General features: G+C 44.4%; 1 protein-coding gene across 1 annotated transcript in view; it reads right to left on the bottom strand.

Moving 5' to 3' along the window:
• Positions 1 to 20,759, bottom strand: part of LOC121580546 (PDZ domain-containing protein GIPC1) — a 46,178-nt gene extending 25,419 nt beyond the window's left edge. Inside the window, exon 1 of the mRNA XM_041895485.2 lies at positions 20,167 to 20,759. Within this exon, the coding sequence (XP_041751419.1) occupies positions 20,167 to 20,439 (273 nt within the window). The 5' untranslated portion in view covers positions 20,440 to 20,759. The remainder of the gene's footprint in view (positions 1 to 20,166) is intronic.
• Positions 20,760 to 24,182: the final 3,423 nt, after the last annotated feature.

Raw genomic sequence — 24,182 nt, 5'->3', positions numbered from 1 at the left:
TGCTCGTTTCAAGTCCTGCCACAACATCTCAATTGGGATTAGGTCTGGACTTTGACTAGGCAGGCCATTCCAAAACGTCCAATTTGTTGCTTTTTAGCAATTTTCATGTAGACTTGATTGTGTGTTTTGGATCATTGTCTTGCTGCATGACCCAGCTGCGCTTCAGCTTCAGCTCACAGACGGATGGTCTGACATTCTCCTGTAGAATTCTCTGACACAGAGCAGAATTCATGGTTCCTTCTATTAAGGCAAGTCGACCAGGTCCTGAGGCAGCAAAGCATCCCCAAACCATCACACTACCACCACCATGCTTGACCTTTGGTATGATGTTCTTACTGTGGAATGCAGTGTCTGGTTTTCGCCAGGCATAATGGGACCAATCAAGTTTGCCAAAAAGCACCTGGATGATCATCAAGACTCTTGGAAGAACGTTCTATGGACAGATGATTCAAAAGTATAATTTATTGGACAACATGGTTCCAGTAATGCCTGGTGAAAATCACACTCTGCATTCCACAGTAAGAACATCATACCAAAGGTCAAGCATGGTGGTGGTGGTGTGATGGTCAAGCATGGTGGTGGTAGTGTAAAAGCATGGTGGTGGTAGTGACATGGTTCCAGTAATGCCTGTAATAAATGAAATAAATATGTAATTGTTGTGTTATTTGTCCACTTATGTTCCCTTTATCTAATATTAGGTTTTGGTTGAAGATCTGATAACATTCAGTATCACAAATATACAAAAATAGAGAAAATTAGAAAGGGGGCAAATACTTTTTCATAGCACTGTATATATATATTAGGGGTGTAACGATCCATCTACTACATCGATGTATCGATTTATATTCCTATGATCCAACTACATCGATCTGTGCTCGGCGAGTTGGCCTTTTGGACAACATATATCGATCTAACATCGTTTTAAAATGTAATAAATCGATTGTATCGATACTAGGAAATAACCCATTGGATTTAAGCACGTCAGACTTTATATGGATGTTTTTTCTTAGCACTTTTAATGATAAAGGCTTTAAACATTACTCGATTCAGTCTGCCTATCCGTGACGTCATCGCCCCGCGCCAGCAGCAGCGCAAAGGCGCCAAGACAACAAAACATAACATGGCGGACGACAGAGGAGAAGCCGACGAGCGAGAAATTATCAAGCCACCATTGCGGTCCTTACAAGAAACAGGAATCTAGGAAACTTCACCTGCACTGTCCAGTATCCAGGTATTTATTTCAGTCACACTGGTTGAATTTTTGGCTAAAAGGTTACTGAATCGATTTCAAGTCACTGAATCGTTTCGGATAGTATCGTTCTAAATGAACCAATATCGTCCTTGAATCGTATCGACAACCACGAATCGTGACACAAATCGAATCGTTGTTAAAACGAATCGTTACACCCCTAATATATATATATATATATATACAGTATATATTTGCGCCCATCTCAGTGAACTAATCCATTGTGGACGCCTAGACTAAAAGCCAATTCATGCTTCATTCGAAAATATGGTCAGAGGCTCCATATGGAGGGTGTGACGCAATTACGGAGCCTCCAGAGGCCAAATCGATCTCTGTACCACATCACCATGCGCCTCCCAAATGTTTTAACAATGCAGAGGGCTCTGTATAGCTCCGCATTGACATGATTGGTTGACGGTAGGTGGGGGCGGTACATCCTGTATAAACACAACCTCACTTCCTTGACAACAGCTCTGCACTGCTCTGTGAAGAGCAAGAAGTTTGAATGCCCTGACTTCTGCAGAGGTCACATCACCGTGCTGCACGGCCCAATGCAGACCTCGGATTACCCATGCGCCCAGGATGCACAAGGCACTTCCCTCTCCAGAATGATTGTTAGTGTATATCAATTCCCCATTACATATATCACCAGTAGTACATTTACCATTAATTCCTATAATTTCTGCCTCCCGAGTGGCGCAGCGGTCTAAGGCACTGCATGACAGTGTTGCGGTGTCACTACAGACCCATAGGGCAGCGCACAATTGGCCCAGCGTCGTCCGGGTTAGGGGATGGTTTGGCCGGGGGGCTTTACTTGGCTCATCGCGCTCTAGCGACTCCTTGTGGCGGGGCCGGGCGCCTGCAGGCTGACTTCGGTCGTCAGTTGAACAGAGTTTCCTCCGACACATTGGTGTTAAAAAGTGTGGTTTGGTGGATCATGTTTCGGAGGACACATGACTCTACCTTCTCCCGAGCCCATTGGGGAGTTGCAGTGATGAGACAAGATCACAAATCACAAAATTGGGGAGAAAAAGGGGGCTAAAAATAGTAGTTGTCGGAGTGGCGACATTGTTTGCAGAGTGCACAACCTATGCTACACTTGTGAGAAACAAGTTTTGGTTGATTTAATTCCATTTACGAGTTCTGTCAATGTATTTATTGTCTTTTGTTTTGTTTTGTTTGGAGCGCTCCGGTCAATGTTGCGTAAGGACACGCACCTGATTACGCTTAGAAGTAGGTCTACAGCCATCTCAGTGAACTAATCCATTGTGGAGGCTTAGACTAAAAGCCAATTTATGCTTGATCCGTGCTGTGGTCGGTGGATCAATATGTAGGGTGTGATACAACTGCGGAGCCTCCGGAGGCATGCAGAGGTCAAATCAAGCTCCAAATGTTGTAACAATGAGGAGGGCTCTGTATAGCTCCACTATAAAGCAGACGTCGGACCACGCCACGACCATGCAGACGTCGGACCACGCCACGACCATGCAGACGTCGGACCACGCCACGACCATGCAGACGTCGGACCACGCCACGACCATGCAGACGTCGGACCACGCCACGACCATGCAGACGTCGGACCACGCCACGACCATGCAGACGTCGGCCCACGCCACGACCATGCAGACGTCGGCCCACGCCACCGACCATGCAGACGTCGGCCCACGCCCCGACCATGCAGACGTCGGCCCACGCCACGACCATGCAGACGTCGGCCCACGCCACGACCATGCAGACGTCGGACCACGCCACGACCATGCAGACGTCGGACCACGCCACGACCATGCAGACGTCGGACCACGCCACGACCATGCAGACGTCGGACCACGCCACGACCATGCAGACGTCGGACCACGCCACGACCATGCAGACGTCGGACCACGCCACGACCATGCAGACGTCGGACCACGCCACGACCATGCAGACGTCGGACCACGCCACGACCCAGATGCACTTCCTCTCTCTCCGCCATATTTGTGCTCACATTCATTGTTTCATAACTTCATTGTGTGAATTGTTTGTGTTTGATTGTTAGTGTATATAAATTCCCCATTACATATCACCAGTGGTCCATGTACTGTTAATTCCTATCATTTGTTTGGTTAATGCATTCAATATATTATTATTCCTTTTACCGTTCTCCTTGTCGGAGTGGACACATTGTTTGCAGAGCGCACAACCTACGCAACACTAGTGAGAAACAAGTTTTGGTTTATTTCATTCCATCTACGAGTTTTGTCAATTCAATTTAGTAATTGTCTTTTGTTTGGAGCGCTCCTGATTACGCTTAGAAGTCGGCCTATAGGCTACCTGGCCTGCGCCCAAATGTAGGCCTATAAATGTGCCCATTTGGGGATCTGATAGTATTTATGATTGGCTTAACGCACCACCACTAATGAGCTGTGGAGCTTCTCAAAGTAATGTTTTCTTCACCTCAAACAGCAAGGAAACAAAGTCTGTTTTTACATCCATTGAGAATTACAATAGTTCCTCAATGTATTTGAAACATCTTTTCAGCTCTCTCCCTTTCGGTAACCACTTGGCGTGAAAGGGAAAAATGTCATGCTCTGATCCAGTGGAAATGTCATAAAATAGGCCTACCTGATTATCAGTGGTAGCCTTGGACTGAAATAGGTTCCGGTACTCATCTTGGGGGCTGGTACTGTTTATATTTAGGTGCAGGAGCTCCACAGTACTGTTGAACTAATATTCTATAAGAGGAACAGGAGCTCAAGCAGTAGAAAATGTGAGGTGCCGGTACTCCGCTCCGGTGAGCTGCTGCCCAAGTCAAGCACTGCTTCTTATCCCTTGCCCAAATAGCTTACAGCTGTGTCTCTCCCGAGCTCACTGGTGCAGGAAACTGAGGGCCCAGAATATTTTATACAATGTTGTTGTTGTTCACTAGCACAAGCTTCAGACTGGACCCAAGTTAATAGTTAATACAATGTTTAAAGTTCCTTGCAGACCGGCCATGTGTAGCCAATGATATTTATAGGATATTTATTTTTATCAGCATATTTTCTACCTGCAGGCTGCAATGTTGTTATTTGTTGGCTTTATGTTGGCTATTTTTACATAGTTGGGAATGGCAATCAAAGTTACTTTTTAGGTTTGTATAATTTTCATTTAGATTTTGATATAATTTTGATTAACCGCATGACAATGATTTAGAGATATGAAGACGTTATTATAGATTAAATGAAACTGTTTCACGAAAATGTGCATATGAAAACCATAATCGGCACGCAGATCGGTGGAAATGGTAAGATATAAATTGGCATTAGACATAAGAGAACGGTTGCCGACTCCTCTTGTAGCCTACTACAGGCAACTTGAGAGAGTAACGGCAGAATCTGCGAAAGCCAGCAGGAGACTTCAGAGAGTAACGGCAGAATCTGCGAAAGCCAGCAGGAGACTTCAGAGAGTAACGGCAGAATCTGAGAAAGCCAGCAGGAGACTTCAGAGAGTAACGGCAGAATCTGCGAAAGCCAGCAGGAGACTTCAGAGAGTAATGGCAGAATCTGCGAAAGCCAGCAGGAGCGGGAGGAGAATAGTTGTGTCAGGTGAAGTTTTTTTTCTCTTCTGGTTATCTAAATCTCTGGCGCCCTCTTGAGGCATCAAACCGTAAGCTTAAAGCATCATCAGACAAGCTCAAGTGCCTTGCAAAAGTATTCATCCCCTTTGGCGTTTTTCCTATTTTGTTGCATTACAACCTGTAATTTAAATAGATTTTTATTTGGATTTCATGTAATGAACATACACAAAATGGTCCAAATTGGTGAAGTGAAATGAAAAAAAAATACGTATTTCAAAAAATTCAAAAAAATAAATAACGGAAAAGTGGTGCGTGCATATGTATGCTATGAAGCCCCTAAATAAGATCTGGTGCAACCAATTACCTTCAGAAGTCACATAATTTGTTAAATAAAGTCCACTTGTGTGCAATCTAAGTGTCACATGATCTGTCACATGATCTCAGTATATATACACCTGTTCTGAAAGGCCCCAGAGTCTGCAACACCACTAAGCAAGGGGCACCACCAAGCAAGCGGCATCATGAAGACCAAGGAGCTCTCCAAACAGGTCAGGGACAAAGTTGTGGAGAAGTACAGATCAGGGTTGGGTTATAAAACAATATCAGAAACTTTGAACATCCCACGGAGCACCATTTAAATCCATTATTAAAAAATGGAAAGAATATGGCACCACAACAAACCTGCCAAGAGAGGGCAGCCCACCAAAACTCACGGACCAGGCAAGGAGGGCATTAATCAGAGAGGCAACAAAGAGACCAAAGATAACCCTGAAGGAGCTGCAAAGCTCCACAGCGGAGATCTGTCCATAGGACCACTTTAAGCCGTACGCTCCACAGAGCTGGGCTTTACGGAATAGTGGCCAGAAAAAAGCCATTGCTTTAAGTAAAAAATAAGCAAACACGTTTGGTGTTCGCCAAAAGGCATGTGGGTGACTCCCCAAACATATGGAAGAAGGTACTCTGGTCAGATGAGACTAAAATTGAGCTTTTTGGCCATCAAGGAAAACACTATGTTTGGCGCAAACACAACACCTCTCATCTCCTCGAGAACACCATCCACACAGTCAAGCATGATGGTGGCAGCATCATGCTGTGGGGATATTTTTCATCGGCAGGGACTGGGAAACTGGTCAGAATTTAAGGAATGATGAATGGCGCTAAATACAGGGAAATTCTTGAGGGAAACCTGTTTCAGTCTTCCAGAGATTTGGGACTGGGACGGAGGTTCACCTTCCAGCAGGACAATGACCCTAAGCATACTGCTAAAGCAACACATGAGTGGTTTAAGGGGAAACATTTAAATGTCTTGGAATGGCCAAGTCAAAGCCCAGACCTGAATCCAATTGAGAATCTGTGGTATGACTTAAAGATTGCTGTACACCAGCGGAACCCATCCAACTTGAAGGAGCTGGAGCAGTTTTGCCTTGAAGAATGGGCAAAAATCCTAGTGGCTAGATGTGCCAAGCTTATAAAGACATACCCCAAGAGACTTGCAGCTGTCATTGCTGCAAAAGGTGGCTTTACAAAATATTGACTTTGGGGGGGTGAATAGTTATGCACGCTCAAGTAGTGTTTTTTTTTCATATTTCTTGTTTGTTTCACAAAAAAAAATATTTTGCATCTTCAAAGTGGTAGGCATGTTGTGTAAATCAAATGATTCAAACCCCCCAAAAATCCATTTTAATTCCAGGTTGTAAGGTAACAAAATAGGAAAAATGCCAAGGGGGGTGAATACTTTGGCAAGCCACTGTAGTTGATTTTACTACAACACAGTGTGTGTCTATATATGGGAAAATACACGTTTAAAATGTTTCTAGCAATCGATTGGTCTAAATAACAGATGACTTTCGGTCGACCAATCTTATTGGTCGGGGACAGCCCTAATAGAAATAAAACATCAGTGGATGTATAAAGACCTTTATGGAGGGGACAGGAGTTGTTCCTTCCGACTACTAGCGTCCAGAGTTTTTCCACAGTCAGGTGTGTCAAAGAGATTGTAATCATAACTTTTAAATAAATCATCAGGTGTCACAACACAATGTGTTTTTCCAAAAGTATAATTCAATCACATCGTAATTGTAAATGGTTGAGCGATAACTTGGAGGTCACCACCTGCACACACACACACACACACACCCTCTCAGCAGCCAATGAAAACTCTGTCTCAACCTTGTTTGTCTTACCCTCAGTCTCAACCTCCTGTGACAGCGATGCTGTGACCATGGCAACCCTTCTATCCCCTTTGGCGGGTAAACAGCCACTTAATCAACTGAAGCCCTTTCACTGTAATCACGTCTCAGTTCACACCTGAGCTCTGTCTGTCTGTCCAGGGGAAACAGGTTATGTAGCCCATGGCAGTATGTCTGTCCGTCCGTCCGTCCGTCCGTCTACAGCGCCTAAACTGAATACATTCCATATTGCTGTTCAAACACGTTGCATATTATAGACATGCACAGTGGTATCTGAGCCAAAAGTTGGCTGGACTTCGCTAAAAGACCCGTAGATCTCTACATTTCTCCCTTTCTGTTTACTACTTCATAAACTTCCGTCTAACTTTGCTGTTGAAGACACGAGTTGTGATTTGTTATGTTTTATTTGTGCCTCCCTTGACTGTGATTTTGTATGTTAAGGTGTGTGTGTGTGTGTGTGTGTGTGTGTGTGCGTGCGTGCGTGCGTGTGTGTGCGCGTGTGTGTGTGTAGATATATTTTGTATAAATGTATTTGTATTGTATTATACAGGGCACATAAAATAAAATAAAAGAGACCTAGGTCTCAATATGTCTTCGCTGTTAAATAAAAAGGTAAACATTTTTATTTATTTTTTAATAAAATGCATTATTTACCCAGATAAGGGAAGTAATGACATTTTAAATAATGTAATCAACAGAAAATGCCTTACCATTTCAAATGGATTAAAATAAAATAAAAAGGTGAAATCAACTAGATAACACAGTAATAAATTCTGCTGGTCAGTAAAATAACAAGGAATATGATTGAGGGCATAAAGAAAATCAAATGAGCTCAATAAAGCAGAATAACCCCTTCCTTCCTTCTCAATCACAACATAATAACCCCTTCCTTCCTTCTCAATCACAACATAATAACCCCTTCCTTCCTTCTCAGTCACAACATAATAACCCCTTCCTTCCTTCTCAATCACAACATAATAACCCCTTCCTTCCTTCTCAGTCACAACATAATAACCCCTTCCTTCCTTCTCAATCACAACATAATAACCCCTTCCTTTTTAAAACAGCAACGTTATTACAGTAAGATCCCGTAATCTCTGACTTGGAACGGAAATGTTTTCAGGTAAAGAAAATCCATTATAACAAACACTAACAAAACAAATAAGCCAGAAGAAATCAATGTAGTCCCAAATATCACAAAAATGTAGCTCCAAACCGAGTGCTATTGTTTGGTGATGACGTGAGCCTGTATTAACACAGTGGAGTGGATTAGACCAGTTCTCTGCCTCAGCTTCCATCAGATGGGATTGTCTGTAACATTTAATCCCTTTGAACAGTTAGGAAATGTCTGGCTTGCTGTAAACTTGAAATAACACGAGACTACCGTTGGTCTCCTATAGCTCAGTCTACTTAGACAATATGAGACTACCGTTGGTCTCCTATAGCTCAGTCTACTTAGACAATATGAGACTACCGTTGGTCTCCTATCGCTCAGTCTACTTAGACAATATGAGACTACCGTTGGTCTCCTATAGCTCAGTCTACTTAGACAATATGAGACTACCGTTGGTCTCCTATAGCTCAGTCTACTTAGACAATATGAGACTACCGTTGGTCTCCTATAGCTCAGTCTACTTAGACAATATGAGACTACCGTTGGTCTCCTATAGCTCAGTCTACTTAGACAATATGAGACTACCGTTGGTCTCCTATAGCTCAGTCTACTTAGACAATATGAGACTACCGTTGGTCTCCTATAGCTCAGTCTACTTAGACAATATGAGACTACCGTTGGTCTCCCTATAGCTCAGTCTACTTAGACAATATGAGACTACCGTTGGTCTCCTATAGCTCAGTCTACTTAGACAATATGAGACTACCGTTGGTCTCCTATAGCTCAGTCTACTTAGACAATATGAGACTACCGTTGGTCTCCTATAGCTCAGTCTACTTAGACAATATGAGACTACCGTTGGTCTCCTATAGCTCAGTCTACTTAGACAATATGAGACTACCGTTGGTCTCCTATAGCTCAGTCTACTTAGACAATATGAGACTACCGTTGGTCTCCTATAGCTCAGTCTACTTAGACAATATGAGACTACCGTTGGTCTCCTATAGCTCAGTCTACTTAGACAATATGAGACTACCGTTGGTCTCCTATAGCTCAGTCTACTTAGACAATATGAGACTACCGTTGGTCTCCTATAGCTCAGTCTACTTAGACAATATGAGACTACCGTTGGTCTCCTATAGCTCAGTCTACTTAGACAATATGAGACTACCGTTGGTCTCCTATCGCTCAGTCTACTTAGACAATATGAGACTACCGTTGGTCTCCTATCGCTCAGTCTACTTAGACAATATGAGACTACCGTTGGTCTCCTATAGCTCAGTCTACTTAGACAATATGAGACTACCGTTGGTCTCCTATAGCTCAGTCTACTTAGACAATATGAGACTACCGTTGGTCTCCTATCGCTCAGTCTACTTAGACAATATGAGACTACCGTTGGTCTCCTATAGCTCAGTCTACTTAGACAATATGAGACTACCGTTGGTCTCCTATAGCTCAGTCTACTTAGACAATATGAGACTACCGTTGGTCTCCTATCGCTCAGTCTACTTAGACAATATGAGACTACCGTTGGTCTCCTATCGCTCAGTCTACTTAGACAATATGAGACTACCGTTGGTCTCCTATAGCTCAGTCTACTTAGACAATATGAGACTACCGTTGGTCTCCTATAGCTCAGTCTACTTTATAGTATAGTCAGTCTGTCCACTGGCAGCAAAGCAAAGCTTGAAATGAGCCAAACAAAGACTCCTCTGAGACCTTGTTTACACGGACTAGCATAGAGTTAAGTCTGCTATCGCTCAGCGGCAGATAGAACACTGTAGTTAGTACCAATAAAGTAAAGACAACAAGCAACACCTGGTCGAAGGACGCTGGAGTATTCAAACTGTAACCAAATGACTTGGTGAGCCCAGCAGTACAGATGGGTACACAGAGACCACAGCCCTACCCTAGCTAATAGTACAGATAGGTACAGTGCATTCGGAAGGTATTCAGACCCCTTCACTTTTTCCACATTCTGTTACGTTACAGCCTTATTCTAAAATGGATTGGGAAGAAAAAAAATCCCTTATCAATCTACACACAATACCCCATAACGACAAAGCAAAAACAGGTTTTTTGAAAATGTTCCAAACACCAGAGACACCAAAGACACTATAGAGACACTAGAGAGACTATATACACTAGAGAGAGACTAGTATAGAGAGAGACTAGTATAGAGAGAGACTAGTATATATATATATATATATATATATATATATATATATATATATATATATATATATATATATATATATATATTGAGAGAGAGACACTATATAGACACTAGAGAGAGACTAGTATATAGTATAGTATATAATATATAGTATACAGATAGAGACTAGTATATAGTATAGTATATAGTATATAGTATACAGATAGAGACTAGTATATAGTATATAGTATAGTATATAGTATATAGTATACAGATAGAGACTAGTATATAGTATAGTATATAGTATATAGTATACAGATAGAGACTAGTATATAGTATATAGTATAGTATATAGTATACAGATAGAGACTAGTATATAGTATATAGTATAGTATATAGTATACAGATAGAGACTAGTATATAGTATATAGTATAGTATATAGTATACAGATAGAGACTAGTATATAGTATATAGTATAGTATATAGTATACAGATAGAGACTAGTATATAGTATAGTATATAGTATACAGATAGAGACTAGTATATAGTATATAGTATAGTATATAGTATACAGATAGAGACTAGTATATAGTATATAGTATAGTATATAGTATACAGATAGACTAGTATATAGTATAGTATATAGTATACAGATAGAGACTAGTATATAGTATAGTATATAGTATACAGATAGAGACTAGTATATAGTATAGTATATAGTATACAGATAGAGACTAGTATATAGTATATAGTATAGTATATAGTATACAGATAGAGACTAGTATATAGTATATAGTATAGTATATAGTATACAGATAGACTAGTATATAGTATAGTATATAGTATACAGATAGACTAGTATATAGTATATAGTATACAGATAGAGACTAGTATATAGTATAGTATATAGTATACAGATAGAGACTAGTATATAGTATAGTATATAGTATACAGATAGAGACTAGTATATAGTATATATTTTATGAGTGTTTATGTCCTCTTGTTGTCTTTTTGGTCTCATCTCCTTCACTCTTTCTGTTGTGACTGTGCACTTTCCAATTCTCACACACACACACACACACACACACACACACACACACACACACACACACCCCTCCCCCTGCCACTCACAACAACAAAGCTGAGAGATCACTTCTTCCTCCCTGACAAGTGGTTTCAACTCGCTATTTGCATTCGAGGTTTAACACTTTTTTTTTTTTTTAAAGCTCTGTAATAATGTGACGAATAGAAGAATGCAATGTTCTTTATCCCCATAACGTATTGCACAAGTTGACTGCAGGTATTTACTTAAAACGTAGCTACAAATATTCAAATGTATAAAAAAAAAAAAAAAACGTAAAATAAATAGTTTCAACGGTATTGAAAAACCCTCCTGTGGATTTTTCCAAATACCCCGGTATACGGTATATACGACATACTGCCTAAGAGAAGACAAAACAAAAACAAAAACGAAAACGTTCTTATTCTCATTCTGAGAAATAGGTTAGTTGATTTCAACATCTGAATGTGGACAGGCTAGCACGCTGTTCAAACAGCTGGAGACGGACAGAAGGGTGTGTTCATAATTCAACTGCAAATAGATCCAAGTTGGCTAAACTTTAAATATAACGATTATCTGGCTCCTCACTAGCATGAGGGCTTGTATTATCTGGCTCCTCACTAGCATGAGGGCTTGTATTATCTGGCTCCTCACTAGCATGAGGGCTTGTATTATCTGGCTCCTCACTAGCATGAGGGCTTGTATTATCTGGCTCCTCACTAGCATGAGGGCTTGTATTATCTGGCTCCTCACTAGCATGAGGGCTTGTATTATCTGGCTCCTCACTAGCATGAGGGCTTGTATTATCTGGCTACTCACTAGCATGAGGGCTTGTGCTAGAGAAGTTGTTTATGTGTTAATCATTTTCTATAAAGGTCTGCTACAGAAGTTAGTCATTATTAGTGAATGTGCAGGTTATGGTCAGGTTAAATGTGTAACAAAAAAGGGGATTTTCATAGACAGACAAGTGATTATTGCACAAAAGCAGGTAAAACTATTTTGATAAAATAATACAATTATTAGCGTGTCTTATGGTTAAGCCCTGAATTCATTAGATTATTGCTGACTGTTTGAAATGCAGTGTATTTGACCTTTAAAATTGTACAACAAAGCTTATTTAGAGAAAGAAAATTGAGATATATATCATGAATCTGCCGTAAGTTTGAAAAAAAATCGAGATATGATTTTTTTTAGGCCATATCGCCCAGGCCTATAGAGACCACAGCCATCCCTAACCAATAGTACAGCCAGGTAGGTAGACAGGTACAGAGACCACGCCCATCCCTAGCCAATAGTACAGCCAGGTAGGTAGACAGGTACAGAGACCACGGCCTAGCCCTAACCAATAGTACAGCCAGGTAGGTAGACAGGTACAGAGACCACGGCCCATCCCTAGCCAATAGTACAGCCAGGTAGGTAGACAGGTACAGAGACCACGGCCTAGCCCTAACCAATAGTACAGCCAGGTAGGTAGACAGGTACAGAGACCACGGCCTAGCCCTAACCAATAGTACAGCCAGGTAGGTAGACAGGTACAGAGACCACGGCCTAGCCCTAACCAATAGTACAGCCAGGTAGGTAGACAGGTACAGAGACCACGGCCTAGCCCTAGAAGCTAGCCAATAGTATTATATCCTATAGTATACAGTAATAATAGTATATAGGTAGATACATAGAGATGGCAGGTGGACAGACAGGTTGCAGGTCACGCTGCCTGCCAGAGAGCCACACCTGTAATGTGTTCCTGGTAACTCACCTGTAGTAAAAACCTTTACAGCCGCAGACTTTGTCCTGCAGACGCAGCCACACGTACAGTTCACCTGTGACTGGAGTAAGCCTAGCTTCTACACTGTAAAACATCCACAGGTACAGTTCACCTGTGACTGGAGTAAGCCTAGCTTCTACACTGTAAAACATCCACAGGTACAGTTCACCTGTGACTGGAGTAAGCCTAGCTTCTACACTGTAAAACATCCACGGGTACAGTTCACCTGTGACTGGAGTAAGCCTAGCTTCTACACTGTAAAACATCCACACGTACAGTTCACCTGTGACTAGAGTAAGCCTAGCTTCTACACTGTAAAACATCCACAGGTACAGTTCACCTGTGACTGGAGTAAGCCTAGCTTCTACACTGTAAAACATCCACACGTACAGTTCACCTGTGACTGGAGTAAGCCTAGCTTCTACACTGTAAAACATCCACAGGTACAGTTCACCTGTGACTGGAGTAAGCCTAGCTTCTACACTGTAAAACATCCACAGGTACAGTTCACCTGTGACTGGAGTAAGCCTAGCTTCTACACTGTAAAACATCCACACGTACAGTTCACCTGTGACTGGAGTAAGCCTAGCTTCTACACTGTAAAACATCCACAGGTACAGTTCACCTGTGACTGGAGTAAGCCTAGCTTCTACACTGTAAAACATCCACAGGTACAGTTCACCTGTGACTGGAGTAAGCCTAGCTTCTACACTGTAAAACATCCACAGGTACAGTTCACCTGTGACTGGAGTAAGCCTAGCTTCTACACTGTAAAACATCCACATCCTCATGACGTTACATCCTCATGACCAGGTGTGGTCCTCTGTAGCTCAATTGGTAGAGCATGGCGCTTGTAACGCCAGGGTAGTGGGTTCGATCCCCGGGATCACCCATACGTAAAAATGTATGCGCACATGACTAAGTCGCTTTTGGATAAAAGCGTCTGCTAAATGGCATATTATTATTTATTTATTTTTTATATAACAGAGCTCGATGAGGACGGCCTTCTCCATGTCTCCTTCAGAATCATGACAAGTGTTGTAATCTACAGAATCCCTAAATGACACCTTGGTGATGAAATGGAGTGATTGTTTGCGTAGGAAATGTGTGTTGTGGGTAAGCCACGGTATGGAGACCATGTTCACAACAGGTGTGACTTGCACGATGACTGTTCAGGTGATTTCCTATACAAAGCCCTTGCTGACGTACTAGCTGATGTTAAGGTATACCAAACAAACAATCACACATGTCTTTTTTTTTTGTCTGGCAACTTCCCTTACCACAAAATAATATTTGGGTCAATACAATATTACACTTCAGCCAAGTAGTTGACCCAGGGAGAGTAGAGAGCTGTAGTGGTGTGTGAGGGAGGGGTTAGTTCTAGAGCCATGGTCCAGCCAAGTAGTTGACCCAGGGAGAGTAGAGAGCTGTAGTGGTGTGTGAGGGAGGGGTTAGTTCTAGAGCCATGGTCCAGCCAAGTAGTTGACCCAGGGAGAGTAGAGAGCTGTAGTGGTGTGTGAGGGAGGGGTTAGTTCTAGAGCCATGGTCCAGCCAAGTAGTTGACCCAGGGAGAGTAGAGAGCTGTAGTGGTGTGTGAGGGAGGGGTTAGTTCTAGAGCCATGGTCCAGCCAAGTAGTTGACCCAGGGAGAGTAGAGAGCTGTAGTGGTGTGTGAGGGAGGGGTTAGTTCTAGAGCCATGGTCCAGGCAAGTAGTTGACCCAGGGAGAGTAGAGAGCTGTAGTGGTGTGTGAGGGAGGGGTTAGTTCTAGAGCCATGGTCCAGCCAAGTAGTTGACCCAGGGAGAGTAGAGAGCTGTAGTGGTGTGTGAGGGAGGGGGTTAGTTCTAGAGCCATGGTCCAGCCAAGTAGTTGACCCAGGGAGAGTAGAGAGCTGTAGTGGTGTGTGAGGGAGGGGTTAGTTCTAGAGCCATGGTCCAGGCAAGTAGTTGACCCAGGGAGAGTAGAGAGCTGTAGTGGTGTGTGAGGGAGGGGTTAGTTCTAGAGCCATGGTCCAGCCAAGTAGTTGACCCAGGGAGAGTAGAGAGCTGTAGTGGTGTGTGAGGGAGGGGTTAGTTCTAGAGCCATGGTCCAGCCAAGTAGTTGACCCAGGGAGAGTAGAGAGCTGTAGTGGTGTGTGAGGGAGGGGTTAGTTCTAGAGCCATGGTCCAGGCAAGTAGTTGACCCAGGGAGAGTAGAGAGCTGTAGTGGTGTGTGAGGGAGGGGTTAGTTCTAGAGCCATGGTCCAGGCAAGTAGTTGACCCAGGGAGAGTAGAGAGCTGTAGTGGTGTGTGAGGGAGGGGTTAGTTCTAGAGCCATGGTCCAGCCAAGTAGTTGACCCAGGGAGAGTAGAGAGCTGTAGTGGTGTGTGAGGGAGGGGTTAGTTCTAGAGCCATGGTCCAGCCAAGTAGTTGACCCAGGGAGAGTAGAGAGCTGTAGTGGTGTGTGAGGGAGGGGTTAGTTCTAGAGCCATGGTCCAGGCAAGTAGTTGACCCAGGGAGAGTAGAGAGCTGTAGTGGTGTGTGAGGGAGGGGTTAGTTCTAGAGCCATGGTCCAGCCAAGTAGTTGACCCAGGGAGAGTAGAGAGCTGTAGTGGTGTGTGAGGGAGGGGTTAGTTCTAGAGCCATGGTCCAGGCAAGTAGTTGACCCAGGGAGAGTAGAGAGCTGTAGTGGTGTGTGAGGGAGGGTTAGTTCTAGAGCCATGGTCCAGGCAAGTAGTTGACCCAGGGAGAGTAGAGAGCTGTAGTGGTGTGTGAGGGAGGGGTTAGTTCTAGAGCCATGGTCCAGGCAAGTAGTTGACCCAGGGAGAGTAGAGAGCTGTAGTGGTGTGTGAGGGAGGGGTTAGTTCTAGAGCCATGGTCCAGCCAAGTAGTTGACCCAGGGAGAGTAGAGAGCTGTAGTGGTGTGTGAGGGAGGGGTTAGTTCTAGAGCCATGGTCCAGGCAAGTAGTTGACCCAGGGAGAGTAGAGAGCTGTAGTGGTGTGTGAGGAGGGGGTTAGTTCTAGAGCCATGGTCCAGGCAAGTAGTTGACCCAGGGAGAGTAGAGAGCTGTAGTGGTGTGTGAGGGAGGGGTTAGTTCTAGAGCCATGGTCCAGGCAAGTAGTTGACCCAGGGAGAGTAGAGAGCTGTAGTGGTGTGTGAGGGAGGGGTTAGTTCTAGAGCCATGGTCCAGGCAAGTAGTTGACCCAGGGAGAGTAGAGAGCTGTAGTGGTGTGTGAGGGAGGGGTTAGTTCTAGAGCCATGGTCCAGGCAAGTAGTTGACCCAGGGAGAGTAGAGAGCTGTAGTGGTGTGTGAGGGAGGGGTTAGTTCTAGAGCCATGGTCCAGCCAAGTAGTTGACCCAGGGAGAGTAGAGAGCTGTAGTGGTGTGTGAGGGAGGGGTTAGTTCTAGAGCCATGGTCCAGCCAAGTAGTTGACCCAGGGAGAGTAGAGAGCTGTAGTGGTGTGTGAGGGAGGGGTTAGTTCTAGAGCCATGGTCCAGCCAAGTAGTTGACCCAGGGAGAGTAGAGAGCTGTAGTGGTGTGTGAGGGAGGGGTTAGTTCTAGAGCCATGGTCCAGGCAAGTAGTTGACCCAGGGAGAGTAGAGAGCTGTAGTGGTGTGTGAGGGAGGGGTTAGTTCTAGAGCCATGGTCCAGGCAAGTAGTTGACCCAGGGAGAGTAGAGAGCTGTAGTGGTGTGTGAGGGAGGGGTTAGTTCTAGAGCCATGGTCCAGGCAAGTAGTTGACCCAGGGAGAGTAGAGAGCTGTAGTGGTGTGTGAGGGAGGGGTTAGTTCTAGAGCCATGGTCCAGGCAAGTAGTTGACCCAGGGAGAGTAGAGAGCTGTAGTGGTGTGTGAGGGAGGGGTTAGTTCTAGAGCCATGGTCCAGACAAGTAGTTGACCCAGGGAGAGTAGAGAGCTGTAGTGGTGTGTGAGGGAGGGGTTAGTTCTAGAGCCATGGTCCAGGCAAGTAGTTGACCCAGGGAGAGTAGAGAGCTGTAGTGGTGTGTGAGGGAGGGGTTAGTTCTAGAGCCATGGTCCAGGCAAGTAGTTGACCCAGGGAGAGTAGAGAGCTGTAGTGGTGTGTGAGGGAGGGGTTAGTTCTAGAGCCATGGTCCAGGCAAGTAGTTGACCCAGGGAGAGTAGAGAGCTGTAGTGGTGTGTGAGGGAGGGGTTAGTTCTAGAGCCATGGTCCAGGCAAGTAGTTGACCCAGGGAGAGTAGAGAGCTGTAGTGGTGTGTGAGGGAGGGGTTAGTTCTAGAGCCATGGTCCAGCCAAGTAGTTGACCCAGGGAGAGTAGAGAGCTGTAGTGGTGTGTGAGGGAGGGGTTAGTTCTAGAGCCATGGTCCAGCCAAGTAGTTGACCCAGGGAGAGTAGAGAGCTGTAGTGGTGTGTGAGGGAGGGGTTAGTTCTAGAGCCATGGTCCAGGCAAGTAGTTGACCCAGGGAGAGTAGAGAGCTGTAGTGGTGTGTGAGGGAGGGGTTAGTTCTAGAGCCATGGTCCAGCCAAGTAGTTGACCCAGGGAGAGTAGAGAGCTGTAGTGGTGTGTGAGGGAGGGGTTAGTTCTAGAGCCATGGTCCAGGCAAGTAGTTGACCCAGGGAGAGTAGAGAGCTGTAGTGGTGTGTGAGGGAGGGGTTAGTTCTAGAGCCATGGTCCAGCCAAGTAGTTGACCCAGGGAGAGTAGAGAGCTGTAGTGGTGTGTGAGGGAGGGGTTAGTTCTAGAGCCATGGTCCAGGCAAGTAGTTGACCCAGGGAGAGTAGAGAGCTGTAGTGGTGTGTGAGGGAGGGGTTAGTGGTCCAGGACAGAGCTTTTATCAGGCTGGTCTTTAGTCTGTGCCCACTGGCAGGATGTAGGGGACTTCCTCTGGGAGATACCAACCACCACAACACCCCCCTCCCCTGCCTCTCTCTGGGAGATACCAACCACCACAACACCCCCCTCCCCTGCCTCTCTCTGGGAGATACCAACCACCACAACACCCCCTCCCCTGCCTCTCTCTGGGAGATACCAACCACCACAACACCCCTCCCCTGCCTCTCTCTGGGAGATACCAACCACCACAACACCCCCCTCCCCTGCCTCTCTCTGGGAGATACCAACCACCACAACACCCCCTCCCCTGCCTCTCTCTGGGAGATACCAACCACCACAACACCCCCCTCCCCTGCCTCTCTCTGGGAGATACCAACCACCACAACACCCCCTCCCCTGCCTCTCTCTGGGAGATACCAACCACCACAACACCCCCCTCCCCTGCCTCTCTCTGGGAGATACCAACCACCACAACACCCCCCTCCCCTGCCTCTCTCTGGGAGATACCAACCATCACAACACCCCCCTCCCCTGCCTCTCTCTGGGAGATACCAACCACCACAACACCCCCATCCCCTGCCTCTCTCTGGGAGATACAACAGATCTAGCCCCTCTCCTCCCCCATCCCCTGATCATGTCGTCTGTTTAAAAAAAAAAACATCCAACACAGTCCAAAATGGGTGTCAAACAGCCCCTACCCTGAAGTGAGCGTGTGTTTCCAACAACATGCTCAGAAAACAAGGAAGAGGAGTTTCATGTTCAAACAAGTTGGGACTTGGCCTGCCTACCCAGAACTCCTTGCTCCGGCCAAACGCTACGCCCACGGACGTTAGTTTCTTCTCTGCAATGAGTCTGGATCTGAGTACCTCCCCGACGATTTCGAGAACGGAAACCCATTCTAGACCATCTGATTGGTCGCAGAAACCGAAGGGTTGGGCCAGAGCCAGGTGTGTAAAGGGGCGTTTTTTTGAAAATGTGTAATTGGCTTCGATACTTTGATTGGTTAGAGATGACCCAAATCGCTGATGGCTTTGTTTTGTAGAACAGCCCTCATTTTGATGTCACCACAAACGACTTCAACGATGGCGGTCTCAGACTGAAGTATGTAGCGAACGACAGAGCAGAGGAAGAATTCAGTTTCAGGCAAAGTCGGGACATGGATCAGAGAAAAATTATCATGCATTGCAATGTCTGGCAGAAGTGCTGCAACAAATGAAAAATGGTTGCGATTCTGTTCAGGTCAGATAAAAGACAACGTTATATTTGTTAACTTTATGGTGTTTTTGTTTCCCCAGTTTGTCCATCGGTCTGCTTTCCGAGAATCTCTCTCTCGTCTGTCACTGTGGGCTCATCTACACTGGTGCTGGTGGTGTGTGTGTGTGTGTGTGTGTGTGTGTGTAACGATGGCTCCAGCTCAAATGTGTCCCTGTGTGATAGCAGAGGCGGGCTGGTCGGTCCAGCTCAGAAAGACAAAAGACAGACATGTCACTCACAGACTCCTTTAACAAAGACAGACAGCACAATGACTGAGGCTGCATCCCAAATGGCATCCCTATTCTGTTTATAGTGCACTACTTTAGACCAGGGCCCTGGAATAGGGTGCCATTTGGGACCTTTGGACTCGGTAGCCTGGCCTGGCCCAGGGATGAGGGCGGACAGAAAGGGCTGTGAACATGCACTTGTTGTTTAGGAAGCTTTTTTTCTTCTCCCTGAGCCTTGGTAGTTTTTTGTCCCTGACTGTAGAGAAATATACCTTTTGCACTAATGTCTGTCTGTGAGCCTAGGCCTTCGCCTCTCTTCAAAGGATGGAATTTAACCCTGTAAAACTAAGTACAACTATCTCAAAGAGAATCAAGAGGGATTTTCTATGATACCAAAACATGTAGTTTCCTCAATAACTTTTCCAAATGTGTCAATGTGATTCATTGACCATGTAAACACAGATCGATGTCCATATAGCCCCATTTATTAAAATAAACATTTATTATATTTATTTTGATGTAATTATTATTCCCTATGCTAATAGAGGAGCAATAGTCTCACCAAATTGCCCCAGAAACTACAGTTAAATTGAATACCTGTCAAATCAGGTGAGGTCTCATGTAGCCTAGGATAAATAAGGCTTGGTCCTGACTCACTTCCACCAGGTACTGCTTATCTTCAGTCTAGCGGATGTGAAATTGAGCCTCCTTGTGCGTAGGTAGGCTGCAATGTCAGGGCGCACCTTGCCCAAAAAAACTCTGCCAGCTTTGGCATTCAGAAAACCTCGTTTTCATCGGTCTACAACTACAAAAGTTGTAAAAACATACCTCTGGTGGACTTAAATTGAACGTCTCGGCTATTTTCCCGTAGAGTTCTTTGACATTAGTAAATCCCTCGATCCTTCCCGTGGGGCTGCCGTGAGCTAGCTGAGTGTGGAACACTAGTTTGGGCCGCAAGTTGGCAGGTGGCGGTGGGAGCCCCGCTCCGTTCACAGTCGACTTCACGGAGCTGCCACCTGCCTGTCCACCGACCTCCTCATTCTCCACCAGGTTCGAGCTCTCTCTCGACTTGTTCTTCTTTCTCCTCAGTCCTAAAGGCATTGTGTTGGGCGTCAATAAATCGGTTGGTCGGTTGATAAATCCGTTGGTCTGTCGGTCCGGCTAGAACATTGGAGTGGCTACCAGTTGCACAAATCCTCCTTCCTTCCGCCTTTTTTACCTCGACAAAACTCGACTGACTCTCCTTTTTTCCAGGTTCGACTTTGTTCTTCGACAGTGAGTGACTCGTCAACCCAACCCCCCCAGACTTGCAAGTGAAAACGGCGGTAATATTCAACAGGTAGGTGGCGAACGTGCGACGCGACGTTTTCCTGGTTTTATCCAGCCGACTGTAGCTAGAAACCCTGTCAGACAACAGCGGCTCTGTTTCACTGTGCTGTGCTGTGGCTGGGAGCGCAGGCGCAGTGGGGCCGTGGAGATAACGCGCCGTACCGGAGGCCCCATATACCTGTCCGACCTGCTGACTCAGGTGACCGTCTGAGTCTTCACTCAAAACAACACGTTCCAAGAAACATACACATTTTGTTATAAAGTAGAGTACTTACAATTGTTACCTTTACAGTTCGTTTTTTTTTCTTCATATTGAGTTGATTTATTTAGGCCTATACAGGGGCTGACTGAGCCATTGACTGGGACCAGTAATCGGCCATAGCATTTCAAACGCATTGGACCGTTTTTTTCCCCTTGAGGCCCCCATTACTAGCGAGATAATGTATATTTAGCATAATTGTTTTTATTGATTTATCTTTATTTTCTGCTTTTCTAGGTCATTTTTTTTTGGTCCAAAATGCCAGGTGGCGTTCCGCTCTGCTACCTATAATGTAAAGCGCCCCTCACCCTAGAAGTATCCTATAGTTCTGTCTCCACTGAGTTTATTTGCAAATCCTTGAAATCCTCGAAATTACACTAGATTAATTACACTGTACCTGCCTATGTGAGTACCATGTAAAAACATAGGTTTTTGTAAATTCCTCTATGAGCCAAGTAGGCTAATTGCCTGATTTAAATCTAGGCCCTACATTTATCCCCACTTGCATCAGATTGGCATTTATGATTTTATTCTGATCCCAATTAGCTGTTGGGGTCCACACAAAACATAGAACATGACAAAATACAGAACACTAATAGACAGCAACACAAATTTTAACTAAGAACACTACGGCTAAAGAACAATACTCTTAGGTTTCATATTAAGACATTCCCACTGAGGCAAGTTTTCCAGCGAAGTGACACAAAATTGTGTGATATAAAAAAATACGAAGGACATGTCCCCCCCGAATGTTAGAGGCAGGTAAAATGATCTATGGTTGTAACAAGAAGTGTTGCGCTGTGGCAGTGAGAGAAAAAAGCACCATGGAAAGTCGTTGTTGTTGGCAACAACAAAGTGCATTTAAGTTTTAAAAAAAGTTTATGAATGTGAATACAGTGCTATGAAAAAGTATTTCCCCCCTTTCTAATTTTCTCTACTTTTGTATATTTGTGATACTGAATGTTATCAGATCTTCAACCAAAACCTAATATTAGATAAAGGGAACATAAGTGAACAAATAACACAACAATTACATATTTATTTCATAAACGAAGTTATGCAACACCCAATTCCCCTGTGTGAAAAAGTAATTGCCCCCTTACACTCAATAACTGGTTGTGCCACCTTTAGCTGCAATGACTCCAACCAAATGCTTCCTGTAGTTGTTGATCAGTCTCTCACGTCGCTGTGGAGGAATTTTGGCACACTCTTCCATGCAGAACTGCTTTAACTCAGTGACGTGTGGGTTTTCAAGCATGAACTGCTCGTTTCAAGTCCTGCCACAACATCTCAATTGGGATTAGGTCTGGACTTTGACTAGGCCATTCCAAAACGTCCAATTTGTTGCTTTTTAGCAATTTTCATGTAGACTTGATTGTGTGTTTTGGATCATTGTCTTGCTGCATGACCCAGCTGCGCTTCAGCTTCAGCTCACAGACGGATGGCCTGACATTCTCCTGTAGAATTCTCTGATACAGAGCAGAATTCATGGTTCCTTCTATTAAGGCAAGTCGTCCAGGTCCTGAGGCAGCAAAGCATCCCCAAACCATCACACTACCACCACCATGCTTGACCTTTGGTATGATGTTCTTACTGTGGAATGCAGAGTTTGGTTTTCGCTTTCCAGGTGAAAGGTTATGATCCCTTATTGATATAATTTTATTAAATCCACTTTAATCAGTATAGATGAGGGGGAGGAGACAGGTTAAATAATAATGTTTAAGCCTTGAGACATGGATTGTGTATGTGTGCCATTCAGAGGATGAATGGGCAAGACAGAAACTGTAACTGCCTTTGAACGGGGTATGGTAGTAGGTGCCAGGCGCATCGGTTTGTGTGAAGAACTGCAACGCTGCTGGGTTTTTCACGCTCAACATTTTCACAGTGTGTATCAAGAATGGTCCCCCACCCAAAGGACATCCAGCCAACTTGACACAACTGTGGGAAGTATTGGAGTCAACATGGGCTAGCATCCCTGTGGAACGCTTTCGACACCTTGTAGAGTCCACGACCCGACGAAGCTGTTCTGAGGGCAAAGGGGGCGCAACTCATTATTAGGCAGGTGTTCTGTTTTGTACACTCACTGTATGTCCATTGTTTTTGCCAAAATTGCTCAAGCTCAGTAAATTTGGTTGGGAATCATTAATGGACAGGGGCTACAAGAACAGCGCCGGAGAAGATGGCTGCCGTTTTACAGCCCTCTAACCAATTGTACTATTATGTGTGTTTTTCCGCGTTATTTGTAATTTATTTTCAGCTTCTACCCCCAAGCCATAAGACTCCTGAACAGCTAATCATGGCTACCCGGACTATTTGCACTGCCCCCCCACCCCATCCTTTTTACACTGCTGCTACTCTGTTAAGTATTTATGCATAGTCACTTTAACTCTACCCACATGTACATATTACCTCAACTACCTCAACTAGCCGGTGCCCCCGCACATTGACTCTGCACCGGTACCCCCCTGTATATATAGCCTCCCTACTGTCACTTTATTTTACTTCTGCTCTTTTTTTTCTCAACACTTTTTTTTGTTGTTGTTTTATTTTTACTTTTTTTGTTTAAAATAAATGCACTGTTGGTTAAGGGCCGTAAGTAAGCATTTCACTGTAATGTCTGCACCTGTTGTATTCGGTGCATGTGATCAATAAAATTTGATTTGATTTGAATATTCAAACCTTGTCTCTGATTTTCAAACAAATTTAATTCAGGACTGAGACTAGACCACTCAGGAAAGCCTTTTGGAAAGCGATTCTGGTGTGTCTTTGGCATAAACATTTGTGTAATTGTCCCGCTGAAAAATACAACTATCCCAGAGTTAGGTTTTCAGAAAACTGAGGCGGGTTTTCCTCAAACTTTTTACCTGGGCTTTACTCCTTTCATATTTATTGTGATCCTGACAAACTCCCCAGTCCCTGCTGGTGACAAGCATACCCATAACATGATGCTGCCACCACAATACTTGAAAATATGTGCTGTGTTGTATTGGATTTGACCAAACTTTTAGTTTTTAATTCAGGCCAAAAAAGTTAATATCTTTGCCATGTTGTCTTGCAGTATTACTTAATGGCCTTGTTGCAAACAGAATGGATGATTTGGAGATTCTTTTTTAAAATAGGCTTGATTCTTTTCACTTTGTCCTACAGGTCAGTAATGTGGAGTGAATGGAATGTTGTTGAACCCTTTACATTTTCAAGTATTGTGGTGACAAGCATACCCATAACATGATGCAGTCACCAGCATACTTGACAATAT

This window comes from Coregonus clupeaformis, chromosome 14 (assembly GCF_020615455.1).
Source record: "Coregonus clupeaformis isolate EN_2021a chromosome 14, ASM2061545v1, whole genome shotgun sequence".
Classification (NCBI taxonomy): domain Eukaryota; kingdom Metazoa; phylum Chordata; class Actinopteri; order Salmoniformes; family Salmonidae; genus Coregonus; species Coregonus clupeaformis.
This window is presented reverse-complemented; position numbering and strand designations above follow the sequence as displayed.